The following is a 22,027-nucleotide window of genomic DNA, read 5'->3' as shown; positions in this document are numbered from 1 at the left end:
CGCCCCCAGAATGCCTGAGGAAGAATAAACCAGCTGATGTAAGAGACAGAGCATGTCAATCAGTAGTGGGATTGGGCTCATGAGTGGCCACTTCAATTCTAGCCTGGGCAAAATAGGGAGACCAAGTCTTAAATAAATGAATGAATGAATGAACAGATGAACAAATAAATAAATGTATGTGTGCATACACATATGTGTATATAGGTGCTTAGTATATGTGTATATAACTTGATATCTGCAAATAAATATATTTAAAGTAGAATCCAGTATCATAAATAAGGCACTGTAACAATCTAATAAAAAAGTTTATAAAAATAAAATCTAACCAGTTTTCTAAAGAAAGAAAAAATCAATACTCTGACAATTGGCAGATGTGAAACAAAACAATAAATCAGATGTTTTCCACATCTCCTTAAAGCACTGTTAAAAGATTTGATTAAATACAGCAGTATCTTTGCCCCAGCCTGGAAATGGTGAATTTTTATTATTTTTTTCTTTCAATAGCTTTCTGTTAACAGAATGTTTTAAGTATTTGTGTTTTTTTAATTCCAGCACCTAGAACATGATGAAGCCTGTCTAGCTGGAGTGGCTCAAATGTCTATTAGAATGGGAGATATTCGAAGAGGGGTCAACCAAGCCATTAAACATCCAAGTCGACTCCTGAAAAGGGATTGTGGCACCATTCTGGAAAACATGAAGGTATTCTTTCCCTTATGTAGATATTCATTTGAAGAAAATGAGTTAGTTATTCTCTTCATAAAGATCAAATTGTCAATACTATCCTATTGCAGCAATTTTCAGAAGCAGCCCAACTGTATGAAAAAGGGCAGTACTACGACAAAGCAGCATCTGTTTATATCCGCTGTAAAAACTGGTAAGAACCCCCCATATAATTTAGAAATCTTTTTTAACTTCCTTCTCCTCCATCATAATCACTTGTAGGCTTCTCTGCCTTTCCCCATGTTATTTTCAAATTGTTCTTCCAACCCTGATACTATACCAATATCTCTATAGACTTACAGAATCAAAGAATTTGAGAGCAACTTAGAGATAGGTCATCTAGTCCTCCTACTGTCTTCCTCATACAGGAATCCTTTCCTCAGGCGGCTCTTTTCTTTACCTTTTCCCCCTGCATTTTCTATCTCAGATAAAGAGACTGAAACTAAGTATTTTATATTGAAAATAAGAGTCTTTGAAGGTGGTAGTTGGTATGGTAATGTCCTAATTGGGATTAAATTATTAAATATTCAGAGAAATAATATCCTATCTTCTCTCTACTTTCAACACCTTACCACCAAGAAAAGAAAAAAGACATTGACTCTACAATATGATTTAACAATTGAGATTTTGAAAAATCAAGGCGATTTTTAACAAATCAAGAATTTATAGTAATAAGTTAATTTTAATTTGAATGAATAAATGAATAATTAAGATTTTTATTGTGCCATTTCTCTAGGGCAAAGGTTGGTGAGCTTCTACCTAATGTTTCTTCTCCTAAGATCCATCTACAGTATGCCAAAGCTAAAGAAGCAGATGGAAGGTTTGTATAATTTCTAGATTATGTAAAATGTTATATTAATATAAGTTTTAAAGTTAACTATCAAAAGGTGAACTATTAAAGGGGAGGCAGGGCAAAGAAGAGACATAGAAATCTATCTCCTTCATATTCAAAACTCTTAAAAAATATTGAAAGCAGCAGGAGCTGTTCCCCAGTAGTTAAGCTGTCAAAGGATATGAACAGTTGTCAAAAGAAGATCTACAAACTAAAAATGAAATAAAAACATTCTCTAGATCACTTTGGGAAGTAGCAAAAAACTAGAAACCAAGTGGGTACTCATCAACTAAGCAAAAGCTAAGCAAACTGGTGTATGAAAATATAATGAATATCACTGTGCTCTACGAAGATTTCAGCAAATTAAGACAAAGATTTGTATTAACTGATAAAAAAACAAAGTAGAACAAAATAATAAAATGCAGTATGAATAAAAGGATTATAAAAGGTCAAAAAGAGATCATATCCTGAGAATTCAAAAAGCAATAAATACAACAGATAACAGATAATGAAACAGACCTTTATTATATTATTCATAACAGAAAGGAATACTGCAAGATCAGAATATTGTTATAACTCATCAGATAAAGTCACTTGCTTAATTGTTTTTCTTTATTTCAAAGTGTTAGGATAAGGATTTTAATTAGCTTAGTTAGCTTTGGTAGAAGCAAGGGTCTCAACTCAGAAGTAAGGGTGTTTGCACTTTTGAGATATCCCCTTGTAGTGAGGAGAAAGATAATTTGCTGTGGATCCTTTAAGGATTGGGATAAGACTGGGAAAGAACTCTGGGCTTCTGTGTCTCTGGAAGCCTGTGAGAACAGAAATGGTTTTTAGCTCTCTCTCTGAGCAGTTGAAGATTAAGAAGAAACATTTAAGATAATTAAGAAGAAATAAGAAGAGATTTAAGTTAAGAAGCAAAGACTTACTATTTGAAGTTAAGTGTGTCATTGACTGAAGAGTTTTTCCTCCCCAGTTCCTGGAGGAAGAAGCTGCCAGAGAGAGGCTCTGCCCTGTCTCTCTGACTTACTTGAGCAGTTAAGAAGAATTTAGTTACTTTTAGATACTGTTTATTTTAGAGTGAAGAAATACAGTTTATAATCTGATTTACAGAGTGCTTTCTCCCTATCAGCCACAGGGAGCGCTGAAGAGCAAGTTAAGCTAAGCTGTCTGTGAAACTTGTGACATCAGCAGTTAGAATCTTTTGAGTGGATACAGAGAGAGGTGCTGCAAATATATATTAAGATGGTTAAGGAGATTTATAATTTAGAATAAGGTAGTAAGATAGAAGTTAATCAATAGATGGTAAGTGTAGTTTAAGTCAGGTCTACTTCAACAGACAAGAAGCAATCCTGTGAGGGACAGTTGGTTAGGTTGTTTTTTTAGAATAAATTAGAATAAGGATTTATTAATAGATCTCCTATTTAGTTTCTACTTCCTACTTTTACTCTTCCCTACTCTAAAAAAAAAAATAGCATTGTATTAGTCTGACTCCAGCCAGTTCTTTCCACCCCCTGAACCTGCTAGACCCTGACAGCTTTAGCTGTATCAATACCAACACAGTCAGATATATATATAAAACCTATTACTATACAAGTTTTTATTATCAACCTTTACATTATTAATACAAAAGTTTATTATTAACCTTTACAAAAGGAAAGCTCAATTAGTGGATGGGGTGTTGAAATGACTATAATAAAAAGACAAAATTTCACATCAATAAAATCTAGTTTTTTAAGTTAAGAAATTTCACTTGGACACTGATCATTTATTTCTTATAGATATAAAGAAGCAGTTCTTGCTTATGAGAATGCAAAACAATGGAACAGCGTAATCCGAATCTACTTGGATCACCTTAATAATCCTGAAAAAGCTGTTAGAATTGTCAGAGAAACCCAGTCTCTTGATGGAGCCAAAATGGTAGCCAGGTAAATTATTCAAGTAATCTCCTAGGTCTTCGGTAGATATCAGGTCAACTAGATTTACATCTTACACTTGCTTATGTGACAAAAAAAATAAAAATAAATACTACGCTTGCCTCTGTCCTACTTTTTTTAACCCAATTGATGGCACAGAAGTACTAACATTTCCCCAGCATCCTAACTTTGAAGAGCTAACTCTCAGCTAGATAGGGTTCAGTATTTCTTCTACTTTAGAAGCTTTCCCTATTCAAGGTAAACACCTCTCCTAACTTATATTCATTTTCTTCGCTAGATGTCCCACAGAATATTATTTTGAATGTCATCTTATAACCTTTTGTAATATTTAACACATTAATCCAGAAGGGTTTTATTCTTCCGACCTTCCTTCTCAAACCTCTTCAGTTAAGAGCACTGAGTTTGAAGCCAAAGGACCTGGGAAACCTTGAGTAAGTTAGTTTCCTCCTTTGTATGAGGAGAGAATTGGGCTATATAACTTCTGAAGTCTCTTCTGGTTTGAATCCATGATCCCAAGATCATAACCTCTTCAAAAAGTCCTTTGATGGGGATTCCAGATGAAAGAATTGTATCTAAAAGATTTGATTCCATTTTCTAAGACTTGGAGAAGGCAGTTTTATTTCTATGAATGTCAGTTTTTCTCCTGGCTTAAAATGAGATATTGAAATGTTTTTGTTATTTTTGTTTTTGTTTTTCTAGGTGAGCTAGGGAAAGGGCATTTCTAAGGTATTAATGCTTATAGTAGAATTGTTTTTCTAGTGCAAGCAAGCAAGAAATTTGGTCTTTCCCCTGTATCCCTTCAGGGGGTCTCTTCTATAACTCCAGGCTATCAGTCTCTTCCACTCCTTTTTTTTTTAAGAATGAATTTTTCTTAGGCTTAGCTACTTTTAAAACCTTTAGAGTCATGGCTAATTGGTTTATTTATCTCATCCTGTGGATCCAATAAAGGGATCACAGGGAGATAAGCCTTATTATCCCACAAAAACTTCATCCTGCTCACTATATTCTATAACTACATCATCCTACCCAATCACACTCACCCTGCCTTTGTACTCATAAAATTTTACATAATTTGTATAAAGGGTTGCTCCTATTGAGGGCTCAAAAGACTTTGTGTTTTCTTTTTTAAAAATAAGTAACAGATTAAGGGCATCTAGGAGCTCAATGGCTAGAGAACCAGGCCCAAAGATGGGAGGTCCTAGGTTCAAATGTAACCTCAGACTCTTTTTAGCTGTGTGATCCTGGGTAACCTCAGTTGACTACCTCCGTGTTGGCAAACTTATGGCACGTGTACTGGAGAGGGCTGCTCCCTTCCCCCTCTCCACCGTGCCTGAGGACATTTCTCACATGCCTCTCCCCTCTGCCCAACAGCCCAATGGGAGCACTTCCCCCCTTCCTTGTCTGAGGTAAGGGGGCGACTCACATGCAGTGTAAGGGTGCAGTTTGGGCACTCAATCTCTAAAAGGTTTACCATCACTGATCTAACCTATAAGGGGTAATAATACTTTCTGTCTTAGAATTCGTACTAAGACCAAAGGTAAGGATTTTTTTTTTAATTTTAAGTAATAGAGTACTTTTCAATATAAATTATAATCCAATTTGTGGTAAATAATTTTATTCTAGATTCTTTCTTCAATTGGGTGATTATGGCTCTGCTATCCAGTTTCTTGTTATGTCCAAATGTAATCATGAAGCTTTTACCCTGGCCCAGCAGCACAATCAGATGGAAACCTATGCAGATATCATTGGTAAGTTTAGGGGAGAAAGGAGTTAAGTTGCACAATTAATTCTTTAAAATAAATATTAAAAAACAAAATATATAAATAAATATTAAATAACCGGAAGTTTAGTGGATCAAGTAGGTATTTTAAAAATATATATTAAGTCTCCAATATGCTATTTTAATGCTCATCAATAGGGCCCTATAAGTGAGACCACTTTATAATTAGATCCATTTATTATTTTGGTTACTTAGCCCCTTTGTGGATGTATTTGACTAGTATTTAATAAATGTCACAGTAAAATTCCTGAGTGGCAAAGAAAATGTATTGTAATCTGCCATTAGGTTGGATCGTTTTTTAGTTTTAAGAATATTAATAAGTTAGCAAGTGAAAAAGTCATATTGTGGTGATCTGTGGCATGTATTGGTGATGACTGGTATTTAAGAAGTAATTATTAATCTATCAGTAAAGCTGTCACTGTGATTTGAAAAGAATCAAAAAGAGACTTATTCTCAAAATTCATAACTGAAAATTCTTTAAATAGACTTAGAAATTGTTGAAATCTTTAAATTTCTATTTTAATATCACAAGTCCTTATTTAATGTCCAGGAAGTCTTTTTGTGACAAAATGTTAGTGATAATTAGCAATAGTGGTACTGAGAAAAAAAATAGAAACAAAGGTTGGGGGGGGTTTTGTACCCAAAAACACATTGCAATTCTCTAATAAATAAATACCCAGGGAATATCCTTGCACCATATCTGGTACATTAAATTACATGTTATGACCTTCATGGTATCTAGGTAGGATAGTAGAGTACTGGGGCCTGGAGTCAGGAAGACTTCTCTTCCTGAATTCAAATATTACCTTGGACACTTAATGACTGTGTGACCTTGGACAAGTCACTTAACCATGATTACCTTGGTTCTCTCATCTGTAAAATGAGTTGGAGAAAGAAATGGCAAACTACTCCAGTATCTTTGCCAGGAAAACACCTAATGGTGTCACAAAGAATCAGATATGAATGAAACTACTGAACAAATTGTGAACAAATTTATGATTTTCATATTCAAGACTCTAAGTAAGATGAATTATTTATCTCATGGACTGTCTATTCCCATCTTTATTACAGTCATCAGGCTTCAGACCTTGAATCAGAATGTTTGTGTAGTATCTAGAATGTTGAATTATTAATGCTCAGCCTCTAGATCTAGGAACTTATGATCCCTGTTTAGGAAGAGGGTCATAAAACCTTGAATTACCTTCTTAATCCCCTCACCCTTTCTTTGGCAATCAAGAAAAATCAGAAAGCATTCTTTTCTCTTATTTCAAATTAATCTAATTTAATATCTTTCCCTAAGTGCCTAGATTGCAGAAAGATAGGTGCCCAATAGTTAAAAACAAAAGTACAATCCTGAGGAAGACTGAGGATAAAGTCAGAAAGAAGAAACCAAATATAAGGTAGGAAATGGAAGGGATAGGGTTGGAGAGAGATGAGAAAAATTGAAAAGGAGCAAGGAATAGCAGGGGTTAGTGGGGGAAAACTGCGTATTCCAATTACAAATAGAAGTCATCAAGTAAACTTTGTACCACTGTGATTTAATCTTATTTAGAGAGCTATCGAGTTATTAAAAACATGTAATTCTTTTTTTAAAAGAACTAAAATAAGAATTTTTAAAATATTAATTCCAGATTTCCTCATCTTTTATGACAGTTTGCTATTTCTAATTCATTTTTCAGAAAGAGAAATAGTGAAGTGCAATGGAGATGGTCATATGCTTAGAGGGTATTAACATACTCATCTGAGGGGAAGCTAGGTGTCCCAATGGATAGAGTACCAGGCCTGAAGTCAAGAGGATCTGGGTTCAAATCCAGCCCCTCAGACACTTCCTAGCTGTGTGACTTTGGGTAGGTCACTTAACCTTGTTTGCCTAGCCCTTGCTTCTCTTCAGTCTTAGAGTTGTTACCAAGACAGAAAGTAAGGATTTTAAAAAAGAAAAAAAAGCATGCTCAGCTAATGCAAATTCCTCATGTTAGAGCTTGCTTCCAACTGACTTGGAGGGAATATGAGCATTTAAAGACGTTGTATACCTGGAAAGTCCCAGGTAGATAATCTCTCTATGAAATCCCACAAATGTGCAGAGCCCAATTTTATCCCAGATGAATTTGTGCAAGTCACAAGTTTGCATGTGTACAGGCTCTCCTCTGGATCTAGGCTGGCTCCTTCCCCTCAGGGTCTAGGGCACTTTGAGCAATTTGGGAGAGTCTCTTTTCCGTTACCATTAGCTTAAACCCCCCACCAGCTATGTTCCCCACAGTGTTAGTGCCAGTGTTAGCTTCTCATACTTGAACTCAAGAGGCTCAAATTCAAAATCCTTTGTCTGGCATTCAAAGCCCCTCAGAACTTAGCTTTCCCTTCTCCTCATTCCCTTTCCAATCTTCTTATACCTTACCCTATCATCACCACCACCCACACGCACACACATACTCTCCTGTCCAGTGATGCTAGCCCTCTTGGATTGTTCTTACTCTTCACTTCTACCTCCTGGCTTCCTTCAGATCCCAAATAAAATGTCATCTTCTGTAGGACACTTTCCCAATCGCTCTTAATTCTCAGCCTTCTCTCAGTTAAATGTTTCCTATTTGTCTTGTGTTTAGCTGTTTACTTGTTGTCTCCCAGTCAGTTCTGAGCTCCTTGAGGGCTAAGAGAGTCTTTGGTCCTTCCTTTGTATCCCCATGTTTTAGCATAATGCCTGGGTATATAGTAGGTGCTTATTAAATGCTTATTGACTGACAGTGTGGTGATCCCAGTTCCTTTTGTGACCACTCAAAATCATATAGATTTTACAATTTCAAAAAATACAGGAACAAGCATCAACATTTCCCCCAGTACTTTGGGGTATGCTTCCCCCTACACCATCTTATTCTCTAGGGGAAGTAGATTCCAAAACCTAGTCCAGTTTCTACATAGCATTAATCCTACCAAATTCCTATCCAAAGGTAGCATAGTTGCTGCATGAGTCCTTGTCTCAGTCCTGAAGGCCTCCTTGCTTCCAAAGACCAAGGCCCATATCTCAGAGCCACATGGATTTAAAAGGGAGACGACCCTTATAGCACTTTCTTTCACCAGATATAGTAAGTAAAGGAATCCAACCATGAGCATAGCCAAAGAGACTAACCTGAGGCTGATTCAGTCAGTAAACATTTATCAACCACCTACTATGTGTCAGGCACTGTGCTAAGCATGATGGATACAAATATGAAAAAAGAAAACCAATCCCTGCCCTCAAGGAACATATAATCTAATGAGGGATGACACGCAAAAAGAAACTGCAAAGTAAGTGGGAGGGGGGGTGGAAGGTACATGACTATGGAAATGGTGGAAAAGTTGGAGAAATCTCAAAGTAGTGCAGTCATGTTAGAAATGAGATATTCATAGCTGAGCTCCCTCCTTACATGGAGATTTTGAGGTTCATGGCTCCATCCTTCATTCAGAAAAGGAAAAGGCAGTGGATTACCAAGGCTGATGAGATCTTACAGGACAATGAAATTTTTCTAATAATGAATTTACTGGGGGCAAAGTGGAAAATTCAGAGAAGTCACAAAGTAGTTCAACCAAGTGAGCAGAGGAGATGTTGTGAGCTAAACTCCATCCTTAATTGGAGGCTTTCAGAACTTTTTTGATTCAGAGCCTTTTCAAAAATGCTCCCAAGGGGCAGCTGGGTGGCTCACCTAGATATGGGAGGTCCCAGGTTCTGGTCTCAGACACTTCCCAGCTGTGTGACCCTGGGCAAGTCACTTGACCCCCATTGCCTACCCTTACCACTCTTCTGCCTTGGAGCCAATATACAATATTGACTCCAAAACAGAAGGTAAGGGTTTTAATTTTTTTTTTAATTCTCTCCTTTTTGGCTATACAGCCAATAAAAATGGATTTGTCTAACCATATGGTCTGCAAGTTGGATCCAGTTAAAAAATGGAAATGCATGGCCTATAGTCTCTCTTTAGCATTTCCATTCCATGTCCTCATGAGTCTACCAAAAGCAGGCTCCTTAAGCCTCTCTGCATGGGCAATCTATCATTCAAGTACAAAGATGCACTCTAAACATGCACCAGTCTCCATTGCAGAAGACCATAGGGCAGTGATGGGCAAACTACAGCCCTAGGGCCAGATGCTGCCCCCTGAAATGTTTTATCCCACCAGCGCACATTATTCCTAATCTAATGAATACAATGAGTAGGATACAATACAATGAAACTTCAAAAGAGTTGCCTTAGAAACAGACTGACAGATGAGCATTTCCTTTCCTTTGGCCCCCTCTTTAAAAAGTTTGCCCATCACTGCCATAGGGTGTTCTACCAAATGAATATAAAGTACATCAAGTATAATGTCCTTTGATTTTTTAAAATCTAACATTTCCTCCTTGCTCCCTCTTACGTACCTATTTTGAGAGGAAATCAAAAAGTGTTTTCCCTACATAATTCCTCCCCTAGTCCCAGCAGTTTATGCTTTATTGAAATAGCAGCCACTGCTGCCAGCAGAGCCTTCTGTAAGCAAAATGTGATTTGCCATTCCCAGATCAAGCAAAGAAAAAATTGGAAGAAAAGCACATTTCTAATAAAGGCAGAGGAGAGAGCTATATGGTACTTACTTAGCATGCTCTCACCTATTTACATCTTCCTCATTTAGTCTGATTATTTAGAACTATCATAACCTGGATGGATTCAGACTATAAGCTAGGGCTGTAGCAGCTACTTGAACCTTTGCCCCTTGGGCCAAAGATACTAAATCTGAAAGCTGAAACTCGGAAAAAAAAAATTAGCTTGAGGGGGCTGAAAACAATAAATATGAGAACGCTGAAACTCAAGAGAGTTAAGTGATTCCCTTTTTCATCTAGTGGCAGAGTTCCTGATTACCAAGCCAGGATTCTTATCATACACCAAAAAATATAAATATCTTTTTGCTTCTTAAAGATTATCTCCATTTCCTTCCCATTCTCATAATTACTTACAAAATTGCTGAAAGAAGGGAAGAAGTTTGGTCTAAGTTTACATTTCTTGATTCTTATCGACTCTTAAATCTATAATTGAGGATGAATTTTTTAGATTCAAGAAAATCACTGAGAGCAATGGTTAATTAAGCCAGGATCTCTTATAATTTCTATCCCTCATTTATCATTTTATGTCAAAAGAAGAAATCACTAGAAAAGTTAAAGGAAGACAATAGTACTGATAGTTAGCAAAAATGATACATTGTTCCACTTTACAAAACTACAATCCCTGTGATGTTCTAATTTTTTAATATTCTGTAGATTTTTTTTTAATTTTTACTAAATATTAACTTTGGTATATCTTGCTCAATGAACTTATGTTATAGGTTCTACAGACACAACTAATGAAGACTATCAAAGCATTGCATTATACTTTGAAGGAGAAAAGAAGCATCTTCAGGCTGGAAAATTCTTCTTCTTATCTGGTCAATATGCACGGGTTAGTATTTGCAAAGCAGAATACTACCAGAATTCATAAGAATAACTAAAGGAAAAAATTGAGGTTTCCAAGGGAAAAATTGAATATTACCTTCACTATCCCAGCTACATGGAGTCAAATCCTTCAGTCCTCTTTGATCATCACTTCTTTGTCCAATCAGTCACTAAGTTTTTTCTAATGTCCCTTTTCTTGTCCATAGTCTTGCCAGACTCTTATCACCTCCTGTGGATAAGAGCAGATGAAGAGAATTGAAAGATGACTTAAATCTTCTTAGTAAAGCAAGGTCATTTGTCATCTGCTTGGAGTGAAAGAATAGAATTCAGGATTTAAATAGTGGGGGAAAGTACTGGAAGAGTTGCTATGGAGAGTGGGAGTCTAATATTATATTATTTGCTGACAGAGGACCCTCTGTTACTACCAAGTTTCCTGCTCACCATCTCCTAAACACATTGTAGCTGTTCTCATGTTATCCTTTCTTTATTCCTTGCCTCCCAACTGGTAGACTTTACTTCTTTTCCCTAAAAATCCCACCAATCAAATTTCACCTATTTCATCAAGCCTCCTCCCTAATCACTAATAATATTTTCTCTAAAATATTATAGAATTTATTACAAATACCATTTATTTTACTCTGAAGTCATATGCTGCTTTGTATTATAATTTAATTTTACATAAGTGTGACTTTAAAATGATGGAATGATCATTGTAGATTTTAAAATTAGTTCCAATACTTTACTGTGAAACTGCATATAGTGTGTTTTCACAGTTACATTGTAGATTCCTTGAGAAGAGGGACAGCATGATATTTTCTTGGGTGTTCTATAATTCTTAAATGCTCAGAAAATTTTGTAGAATTGAAGTATGCCAATTATAGACTATGCCTTTTGAAATGAGGAAACATTTTCATATCCTTGAGTATCAAAGGTCAGAAAAACCAAAATCTTCAGTTCTCCCATCTCCTAAGTTTCTTCCTACTTGAAAAATATTAAGCATCTGTTGTTTTAGGCACTAGTTATGATGGAGACATTTTCAGAAACTGTTTACTCATTATATTCACTTAGAAAAATGTAAAATGTGAAAGTGGCTGCCTGAATAGAAGCAGACCAGCCAGCTCCCACAACATATTACAGCAAAAACCTGGAAAAACAAATAATGATCAAGAAATACAATGAGAAACAATAGAGAATTACTTCTTCCAGAATAGCACAAAAACTCATCCAGAAGCTATCAGTAATGGGAAAGTGGAGTCATTAGGAAAACCAGCACTAGCACAAAGAGGCAATTAGTAGCCACCTAGCATGGCCAGGTATGGGTTAGAAACTATAGGGTTCTAAATCTGAAGATAGCAATGTAGAGGACTCCCATAGAAAGCCCCAGAGAGGTTTGAAACCTCTAAGAGCCACAAGAGTGGAAGGGAGCAGTATGCTACTGTAGCAGTGCCCAGAAACCCAAAAGCTCTGAGTTTCCTCATACTTTATCTTAAGATACTTTAAAGGTACCTAAAGACACACAGCTCTGAATGTCAAAAATATAAGGCAGGGCCTTTGATCCAGCCATACCATTGCTGGGTTTATACCCCAAAAAGATCATGGGGGCAAAGACATGTACAAAAATATTTATAGCTGTGTTCTTTGTGGTGGCAAAAAAACTGGAAAATGAGGGTATGCCCTTCAGTTGGGGAATGGCTGAACAAATTGTGGTATATGCTGATGATGGAATACTATTGTGCTCAAAGGAATAATAAACTGGAGGAATTCCATGTGAACTGGAAAGACCTCCAGGAATTGATGCAGAGTGAAAGGAGCAGAACTAGGAGAACATTATACACAGAGACTGATATACTGTGGTAAAATTGAATGTAATGGACTTCTATACTAGCAGCAATGCAATGATCCAGGACAATTCTGAGGGATTTATGGAAAAGATGCTACCCACATTCAGAGGAAAAACTACAGGAGTGGAAACACAGAAGAAAAACAACTGCTTGAACCCATGGGTTGATGTGGACATGATTTGGGATGTAGACTCTAAACGACCACCCTAGTGCAATTATCAATAATATGGAAATTGGTCTTGATTGATGACACATGAAGAAACCAGTGGAAATGTGCATCGGCTACGGGGGGAGAAGGGGGAGAGGGAAGAGTAAGAACATGAAACATGTAACCATGGAAAAAATTTTTCTAAAAAATAAAATTTAAAAAAAATATATATACACACACACACACACACACACACACACACACACACACACACAGAGGCAAGGGCTAATACCCAGAGGTGGAGGTCAGTGAAGAAATGATACCAAGCAAAGTGAACTACTTCTACCTGAAATCTCACCAGGGACAGGGGCTGGGTCTAGCCCTAGCTCTCACACAAAGTTCCAATTTGAGAACTCCCAACTTCAGGGATAAGTAAACAAAACACACCCAACCATTATAAAAAATTATGGTAGATCCAGAGATCTCCTAAAAAGAAAGAGTAACAACACAGTTTTCCACAAGGACTTCATGACTACCTAAAAGAAATATAGCAAGAGATTTTTTTAAAAAGGAAATAATCCAAAAAAGAAGAGGTAGAAGGGCAAAAAGTAGCTTAGAAGAGAAATTGATAAGCTTACCCAAGTAACAAACTCTAAAAAACTAGTATGGACTAAATAGAAATCAGTAACTCCATGAGACAAGAAGAAAGTTAACAAAATCAAAAGACTGAAAAAGAAAAGAAAATGTAACATATATAATATCAGAAATAACTGACCTGGAAAAAAGGTCAAGAAGAGGTAATTTAAGAATCACTGGGCTCTGTGAAAAACTAAAAAAATTTTTAAATCCTGGACAATGTACTTCAATCATACCTGACAACTTCCCAGATCTATCAGAACTAGAGAACAAAGTAAAGATTCAAAGAAACCAATAATTTCCTGGAAAAAAAAACTCCAAAAGGAAAAGTAGCAGAAATACCATTGCCAAAATTCAGAACTCCCATATCAAAGAAAAAATATGCAAACATTAAAAAAGAGGCAGTTCAAGTACCAAGGAACACAGCTTTTGATATAAACAAGATCTTGGAATCCAAAAGGCAAAATAAATTGATTCCCAAAACAAATGCCCTCCTGCAAAGTTGAGTTTTGTAGGATCTTTCTGATAGAGAATCTGTAGGAGAACCCTGCAGAGAAAAACAACGGATCTTGAGTAGAATAGAGGACTTTAAAGCTTTTTTGATGACAAGACCAAGCCAAGTAGAAACTTTGAAACAAACAGAAGAATCAATAAAAACCTAGAAAGAAATATTTAGTTGAGCAACTGAAAGGAGCTATAAGCTGATGTGAAGGAGAATTTAAACTTTTTGTTTATTTTAACTTAATCAATCAAGAACTTGGAGACCCCCGGCTTTCACACTTACTTAGTTATTAACATTTAGTTGGTCATAAAAGATCACAAGCACTGTGCTGCCCCTACCCCAACCCTCCCAATCCCCAGCAGTACTAGGCAAATCAACTATGATTGGTTCCTGAGTAGTGATAGACCAGCCTACAGTGAAAGGAACTAGAAACCAGAGAGACAGGAAGTGACATGGAGAAAACTGCTTATAAAAGCCAGCCTGAGGGCATTCTGATTCATTCTGCTGCCTTGGTGGCTCTTGCTGAGGGAGGGCTTCTGCATTGGTGTCTGATTGGATTCTGCTGCCTTGGTGGCTCTTGCTGAAAGAGGGATTCTGCTGCCGTGGTGGCTTTTGCTAGACTACTTCTGCATTGGAGGGATTCTTCTGCCTTGGACTTCTGCATTGGAGATTGATTCTGCGCTGGTAAGACTCTTGCTGAAGAGACTACCATGACTCCTGTTTGGAGATCGGGACCTAAGGGAACCTTTGTCAGAACTAAGCTGGATTTCTTCGGATCTGAACTTAGAGAATTTAGCTAGGCAATATCTTCTACCTCCTTCCTACATTTCCCTTTCTTATTATCTCTACCTTGCTTGTAATAAAGCTACTAACAGCCTTTTGACTTAAGAGTTAATTATTATAAATGGTGACCACAATATTTTTTAATTCTTATATTTGTTTGACCCGTTTTAATTATTACAATGATGATGTACTAACATTCTAATAATAATTCTAATTCTAAAGTTCTAAATAAATAATAATTCTAATTCTAAAATAATTCTAATAAGGGGAGAACAATTGTCCTTTCTGAAACTTCTTAATGTCCTCTTTTTTAAAATACAATTTTTATTTTCTCCTGCCCCTTCTACCTCCTTCCCTCAATGGAGAAAGCAAGAAAAACAAAACCCATTTTAAATATGTATAATCAAACAAACCAAATTCCATGATAGCAAAATCAAAACAAACAAAAAAGCATGTCTTAATCTGTAATTTGAGTCTATCATTTCTTCTTGAAGGTGGTACTATTTCATGAGTCTCCTGAAATTGTGGTTGGTTATTGTACTATTGTTATTACATATTAGCATTTAGTTACCAACTTCTAAGTCACCCTTACCAATCTTTATTTCTTTCAGGCACTTAAACATTTCTTGAAATGCCCAAGCTCAGAAGATAATATGGCAATAGAAATGGCGATTGAAACGGTAAGAAATTTTTTCCAGCTAACGTTTTTCTGGGGATGTCAGTTATATCGACCTGGGATTTTGTTAATGTAGGAAATTCTTGGCCAGAAAACTCCTCTCCCAATGTATATTAGCACCTCCTCTGCTATTTATAATCTTAGAGAGTTGCCTGGAGACTGAGAGTTCAAGTGACTTGCCTTGGGTGACACATTCATTTTGTGAGAAAGGTGAGGCTTTTTAATTAAGGTCTTCCAGGCTCTGAGACCAACTTTCTAAATCCATTTACCTCACTTAAAACCTTATTCAAATTAATGATGAAAAATATAAAATTTTCTAAAAGCATTTAAAGTTTCTCAGAATTTTCCAAAAGAGAAAAGATTTTTCTTTTCTCCTCAAAGTTTCTTTTACCCTATCTAGGTCTGGCCTGGTAAGATGCTTTTAAGATAGAGTCTACTGTACATTTTAATATTTAGTATTATATTTTTTGTTAGTAATCAAACCTTATCTATTCCCAGGAAAACACAATGGTCTTGAAGCCACATTTTAGTGTTTGTTATATATCACAATTTATTCGAGCAGAGTTTTTGAATGACTATCACTCATATGAGTATATATGAGTGTATATATATATATATATATATATATATGAGTATATAGTATATGCTAGATATCATATATGAAAGGAGAGGTCCTAGATGCTGTCCTCAAGGAGAGGAAGCCATGTGGTATGAGGAAGTGAAGAGTGACACTGGGCTGGAAGTCACAAGAGCTGCTTGCTAGTCCAAGCATGAACTAACATGAAATTTGCTAACTCCCTGTGTATGTTCATGAGCAAGTCACAGACCTCACCGAGCACCATGTTCTCAACTAAAAATTAGAAAATGAGATAAAAAGATATCTATTTTTCCCTTCCACCTCTGATGTTCAGTGACTTCTAAGAGTGTGTGGTTCAGATGTAGTAAATTATTTTAAATAAGATCTTTTTCAAATCTCTTGTGTCTGTTCCATGTAACTATGAAATATGTAAGAGTGGAGATATCATTATATTCTTTTCTGCATGCTTTGTAATATATATGTGTACATATATTTTATACACACACATATATTTGTATATACTACTATCAGAGATTTATGTTTTTTCTTTTCTTTGATTTAATAGGTTGGACATGCTAAGGATGAAGTTTTAACCAATCAGCTAATAAACCATCTCCTTGGTGAGAGTGATGGCATGCCTAAGGTACTGCAACCAATTGTTTCATTTAACTTTTTAGGGTTTTTGTCTATGAGGTTTTCTATCATTCTGCCCTCTGTGTTTTAGTTTTTGGAAAAATTTTTTTATTCATTTGTCATTTAGAATGGACATTATAATTCATGAAACACATTGATAATTCTCTCTAGATAACACTGAGACAGTTGGGCCAAAGAGTAGCTCTACTAAAAAATGGTTTTTGAAGACATCTCATAAAATTATGCCTGTGCCCTAAAAGCCTAAGTACTTGTTATTTTAAATTCACAAGTTACAAGGAGAGAGGACAGAATGCTGTTTGGAAAGAATATATTATGCTCTTTCACTGAGATTCCATAAAGAAATATCCCAGGAGAAAAACAATGTATAAACTTATTAAGGAAAAATATTGAGTTATTCAATTCAAAAAATTTATTAGGCATTTAAGTATAAGACAATGTACAAGTCATTTGATCTCAAAAAGTTTATATTCTTTTGAGGAAGCTCAACATATTCCCAAGTATATGAAAAGTAATTCAAGGTTATTTTCATAAAAAAGAAATCCCATAACTCTGAAGGTAAGAGAAGGCTTTATGTAGGAGGTGGCACCTGAACTGTAGATTCAGGGAGGGAGCAGTGGGAAGGATGAAAATCCAGATTACTTATGCCAGGCACAGAGACAGGAGATGGAATTTTGTGCACAGGAAACAACCAACAAGCCAGTTTGACTGGAACGGAGAGTGAGCAAAGAGAAATAACATGAAATAAGAACAGAAAAGTAACTGGATGCTAGATTTGAAATTCTTTAAACATTATGCTGAAGAGTTTGTAGTATCGTATCTTAGAAGTAGTAGAGGAGCCTTTGAGGATTTTTATGTAGGGGGCGGCATGGTCAGATCCATGTTTTGGTAATATCAGCCTGGCAGATATAGACAATGGCTCGGAGAGGAGAGATACAAGAAGCAAGAAGACTTGTTTAAAAGCTATTTCAATCATCCAAGTGAGAAATGATGAGGGCCTAAACTAGGCTAGAGACTATGTGAATCAACAGAAGGGGTTGGATGTGAAAGATGTTGTAAGTGTCAGAATTACAGGACTTGATAAATGATTGCATATGGAGAGTGAGGGAGAGGGGAAGTGAAAGATGGCTCCAAGGCTACAAACCTTTGTAGCCCCCATTGAAAACATTAGCCCATTACAACCATAAGAATAATCCCTGGCATGATGCCTTGTATGAATGGGCACAAGAGAGTTTACCACAGAGGCTCAGACTCAGGCACCAACCAAAACAGACAACATCACAGAGCTGGGGCACAAGTGGATTGTGAAGCTATTGAACTTCTACTACAGTGCTATAGTGGAACAGTATCTGCCTGAGGGCAAAGAAGCTGGCCAAAAAAGGAAGACTTTAAGAAGTTATTGACTAAGAGAGGGGCTAGGATTAGGGTTCTCTCTCCACAATGAGAGGAGAACAGAAGGAAGGCCAAAAGGTTTCATAGACAAGGAGGACAACTTTGGAAGTTACATATTGAGTTCATATATATTTATAAAATCAAGTCCAAATTGGTAGAAATCCTCAGTTTCATGTACAAGCCCTTCCTTTTGTTTTACAATGTCTATGGAAATGCTTTTTTTTTTTTTTTGGTATTTTTAAACCTTTACCTTCCATCTTGGAGTGGTAAGTGCTAGACAATGGATCAAGTGACTTGCTCAGGATCATTCAGCTAGGAAGTATCTGAGGATAGATTTGAACCCAAGATCTCTAGTCTCTCAGCCTGATTCTCAATCCACTGAGCTATCCAGCTGCCCCCTTTTTTGGTTATTTTTAAAGTTCTGAATTTTAAAAATGAAAATAAAAACAAAAAAACCTAAAGTTCATAATAAGATGGCTGCTTGAATAGAGAAGCAGTTTAGCCCAACGCCTGCAAAACTACCTCAGTAAAAACCTAAAAATAACACTCGCCCAAATAATGATCAAGAAATCCAATGAGAAAAAAAAAAAAAAAAACAATAAGAGGGGGCAGCTGAGTGGCTCAGTGGATTGAGAGCCAGGCCTAGAGACAGGAGGTCTTGGGTTCAAATTTGGCCTCAGACACTTCCTAGCTGTGTGACCCTGGGCAAGTCACTTAACCCCCATTGCCTACCCTTACCACTCTTCTGCCTGGGAGCCAATACACAGTATTAACTCCAAGACGGAAGGTAAGGGTTTAAAAAAAAAAATAATAATAATAATAATAACAATAATAATAATAATAATAATAATAATAAAATTTTTAAAAAAAGAAATCCAATGAGAAATTTCTTCACTGATTTCATCAATCTCAAACCATATTTTAAAAAATCATGAAAAGCCCTGAGCAATAGGAAAGGGGGTCCTCAAGGAAAGCCAGTTCCTGCACAGATGAACAAGATATAAGCCTCCCAGTTGTGGGTAGAGATGGACCAGAAATACCCGTAGACTGAATTGCTCTCTGTGAAAGCAACAAGAGTAGAGACCTCCAACAAGAAAGTCTCAGGCCGGTCAGAAATCTGCAGTGTGTGCTTTGTAAGCAACCAGGCATGGCAGTGACCAGTTTAGGCCCCGTGTCACCCAGACTAGGATACTGCAGGCCTGGGATCCTGAGAATCATTGTGTCCTGCAAAACCATGAAGGACCTTGAAGACTCAGCATTCCAAATTTCAAAGATGTAGGGTAGGGAGGGACCCTAAAAGCTACCAAAATTCTTAGCACAGACATATTCCATAACTGGAGGTCAGTGCAAGAACTCAGGCGACACAAATTGTACAGTTCCATATAATCATCTTTTTATATTCTGCCTTATATATGATAGTGCTCATTTATTTGTAGTTCAGAGTAGAACAAAATAATTAATGGAAACCTGTTCCATCTTTAGAAAAACAAATTCATACTGCTTCTATCACCTGTACTTGGTCAACAGTGGTGAAGTTGTACTAAGAACATAAAAAAATGGGGAGGAGTTTCTAATGGAAAATAATTACCTTTTGACAAAAAGAAAAAGCCAATTTAAAACAGGTAGTTATAAAAGTTATTTAACAGTGTTGCGCTCTTATGGGGAAAAGTAGGGGTGTTATCTTAAATATTTATCTGGGTTCAGAAGGGTGAGTAAGAGACAGGAATGGACAATAGTCTGGGACCAAATAAGTTAGGGAAACTGGGTTTAGCTGTTTGGGGAAATGACAGTTGACAAGAATGACAGTTAGGCCTTAACTGTCACCTTGCTTCACCTGAACAGGAAATCTGTGAAACTAGCAAATAAATGACAAGAGGGCTTATAAATAAGTTTAATTTAAGGAAACTATAGTCTAAAGAAGGGAGAAGGGGTTTCTACTCTACCAGTCTATGGGCAAGTCTCAGGGACTTATCTACACTAAGTTAAACCTATAGCAGGGCAGGGCACAATGGAGATCAGGATGGAAAGTGGGATCCTCACTGCTGAGTCCTGTCAAAATCCAGCGATGGTACAACTTTCCCAGGTCTTCAGCCAGTACTCCTTCAGGTGGGTAGATCTGGGAGCTAACCCAGCCCAAGTTAACCAGCAACTCAGGTTCAGTGTAATAGTCTCTACAAAAAAATCTCCCACAAGCAGATGACAATCTTCCTTCTGGATCCCAGGAAATCAGGGTGCATGCTCCACTTCCTCTGAGGTCTCCCAGGGGTGAGTTACAACTTGTTCCCAACCACCATGGAGTTCATCTCAGAGAAAGCAGCACCACTTCCTGCTTCCCCATTCCATTTAGAATCCCTCAGCCCTGCCTGCTAAGTCTCCTAAATAATAATTTATTAATCTACCTTACAATAGCGCTCAACATTGAAAAAATCAAACCTTCTGATCAAAGTTTGATGAACTAACATTTTCAGTGTTACAGAAGGAAAGAATGTGGCCTGCCCAACTAGATAAGCCATTAATAATTAGAGGCAGCATTATATTGCAAGAGAGACAGATTTCATCCTTGGAAATGAAAGAGTGAAGCTTATCTTGAAACAAATGAGGCTTTCCCCACCTGTTTGTTTGTTTTTAACCCTTATCTTCTGTCTTCGAATCAATATTGATTCCAAAGCAGAAAAGCAGTAAGGACTAGGCAGTGGGGATTAAGTGACTTGTCCAGGGTCACACAACTAAGAAGTGTCTGAGGCCAAAGGACTTCCCAACTCTATCCATTGAACCACCTGGTTGCCCCTTCCCATTTGTTAAAGAGTATATTCATAACCAAATCACCAGCAAAAAAATTAACACTAAGTTCTTAAAGGAAAAAAATACATAAAAGTTGAAGTATTATAATAATTCAGCCAGATGAGCATTGAAGATTCCTGTTATTTCATCAAAAGGCACAAAGAGCTTTGTAAAAATCCTTGAATCTAGGCTAAAAATGAAAAAGTACCATCAAGGTCTGAAGAGTTTTGTTCTTTGTCTTATTTTGACTTTCTCTGACAATGATAGTCAGATTTGGGTTACCGGATAATCGGTGACAAAAGGTTAGAAGAAACACCCCCAAATAAGGCTCTTTTAAATCTTTTTACTACTGTGGAATTGATGTGTTTGATCATACTAGTTGAGAACTATGGAAAAGAATCAAGAGGTTCTCATGATAAATGAAATTAAAAGGTTACAGACAGTTAAAAAAGATGGAAACATTTCAAGAACAGGCCTGAGGTGCAAATAATATACTGTAACACAGAATAGCCAAGTATGATAAGATAACACCTGTCAGCTGGAAACAACTCTGGCCATTGAAAACCAAAGACTAAGCTTTCCCTCTGTGCCTTCCCAGATGTGCCAGGGGCCAGTAGGAGGGAATCTGCATATTTTCTGAAGCACTCTGTGACTGGACTTGAAAGGGAAAAAAAAGAACAAAATTCTCCAGGGATAAAAAACAATTACACAGCTACCAAGCAGTACCTTGGGTTGGAAGGGAGCTCTGGGACCAGCTCATCTAAGGCCCTAACCTTACACAAGAGGGAACTGAGGCCCAAGGGAGGGAAAGGACTTGCCCACAGTCATACCCAGAATCTGGGACAGAATCCAGGTGTCCCTGCCTCCCCCACCACACTACTTCTTAGATAAAATGGGGGGAGTGTTGATGTGTTTGCCATTCAGTTCTATTCTAGTCAGGGCTGGGCCTGTCAAGGCTGGGAAATAGGCACTCTTCAGATCAAGATGGTTTGGGATGGCCAACAGGTATGGAAAACAATGATAATTAAAGTTTTAATTACTGTAAAACAAAAAAGAAGATAACAAAGAAACACATGGTCCAACTTCTCTATCCATCTGTTCATAAATTGGAAGCATTTCTTTCAAACCTGTAAATCAGTAAGACAAAAAATTACTTTGCTAGTGTTGTTGGTAGGCATTACCAACTCCTGAAGGTCCAAAGACACAAATGACTAGCTATATTACAGATTTTTTAACAACTCATTGTTGCCTCCATTTAACAAAACAACATGCCTAATCAAAGAGAAAATGTTACATAATCTATAATAAAAAACTAATTATCCTAATGGTTTTTTGAAAGCACTGACATTTGA

General features: G+C 36.7%; 1 protein-coding gene across 1 annotated transcript in view; it reads left to right on the top strand.

Annotated features, from left to right (window-relative positions):
• Positions 1-22,027, top strand: part of WDR19 (WD repeat domain 19) — a 97,383-nt gene that overhangs the window by 63,872 nt on the left and 11,484 nt on the right. Inside the window, exons 22-29 of the mRNA XM_044680079.1 lie at positions 553-699; positions 792-874; positions 1,457-1,540; positions 3,331-3,477; positions 5,110-5,234; positions 10,583-10,695; positions 15,210-15,278; positions 16,417-16,494. Coding sequence (XP_044536014.1) covers positions 553-699; positions 792-874; positions 1,457-1,540; positions 3,331-3,477; positions 5,110-5,234; positions 10,583-10,695; positions 15,210-15,278; positions 16,417-16,494 — 846 coding nt within the window. The remainder of the gene's footprint in view (positions 1-552; positions 700-791; positions 875-1,456; positions 1,541-3,330; positions 3,478-5,109; positions 5,235-10,582; positions 10,696-15,209; positions 15,279-16,416; positions 16,495-22,027) is intronic.

This window comes from Gracilinanus agilis, chromosome 6 (assembly GCF_016433145.1).
Source record: "Gracilinanus agilis isolate LMUSP501 chromosome 6, AgileGrace, whole genome shotgun sequence".
In the NCBI taxonomy this organism is placed as follows: Eukaryota; Metazoa; Chordata; class Mammalia; order Didelphimorphia; family Didelphidae; genus Gracilinanus; species Gracilinanus agilis.
Note: the sequence above shows the minus strand (reverse complement) of the source record. Positions and strands in the feature narration are given on the sequence as shown.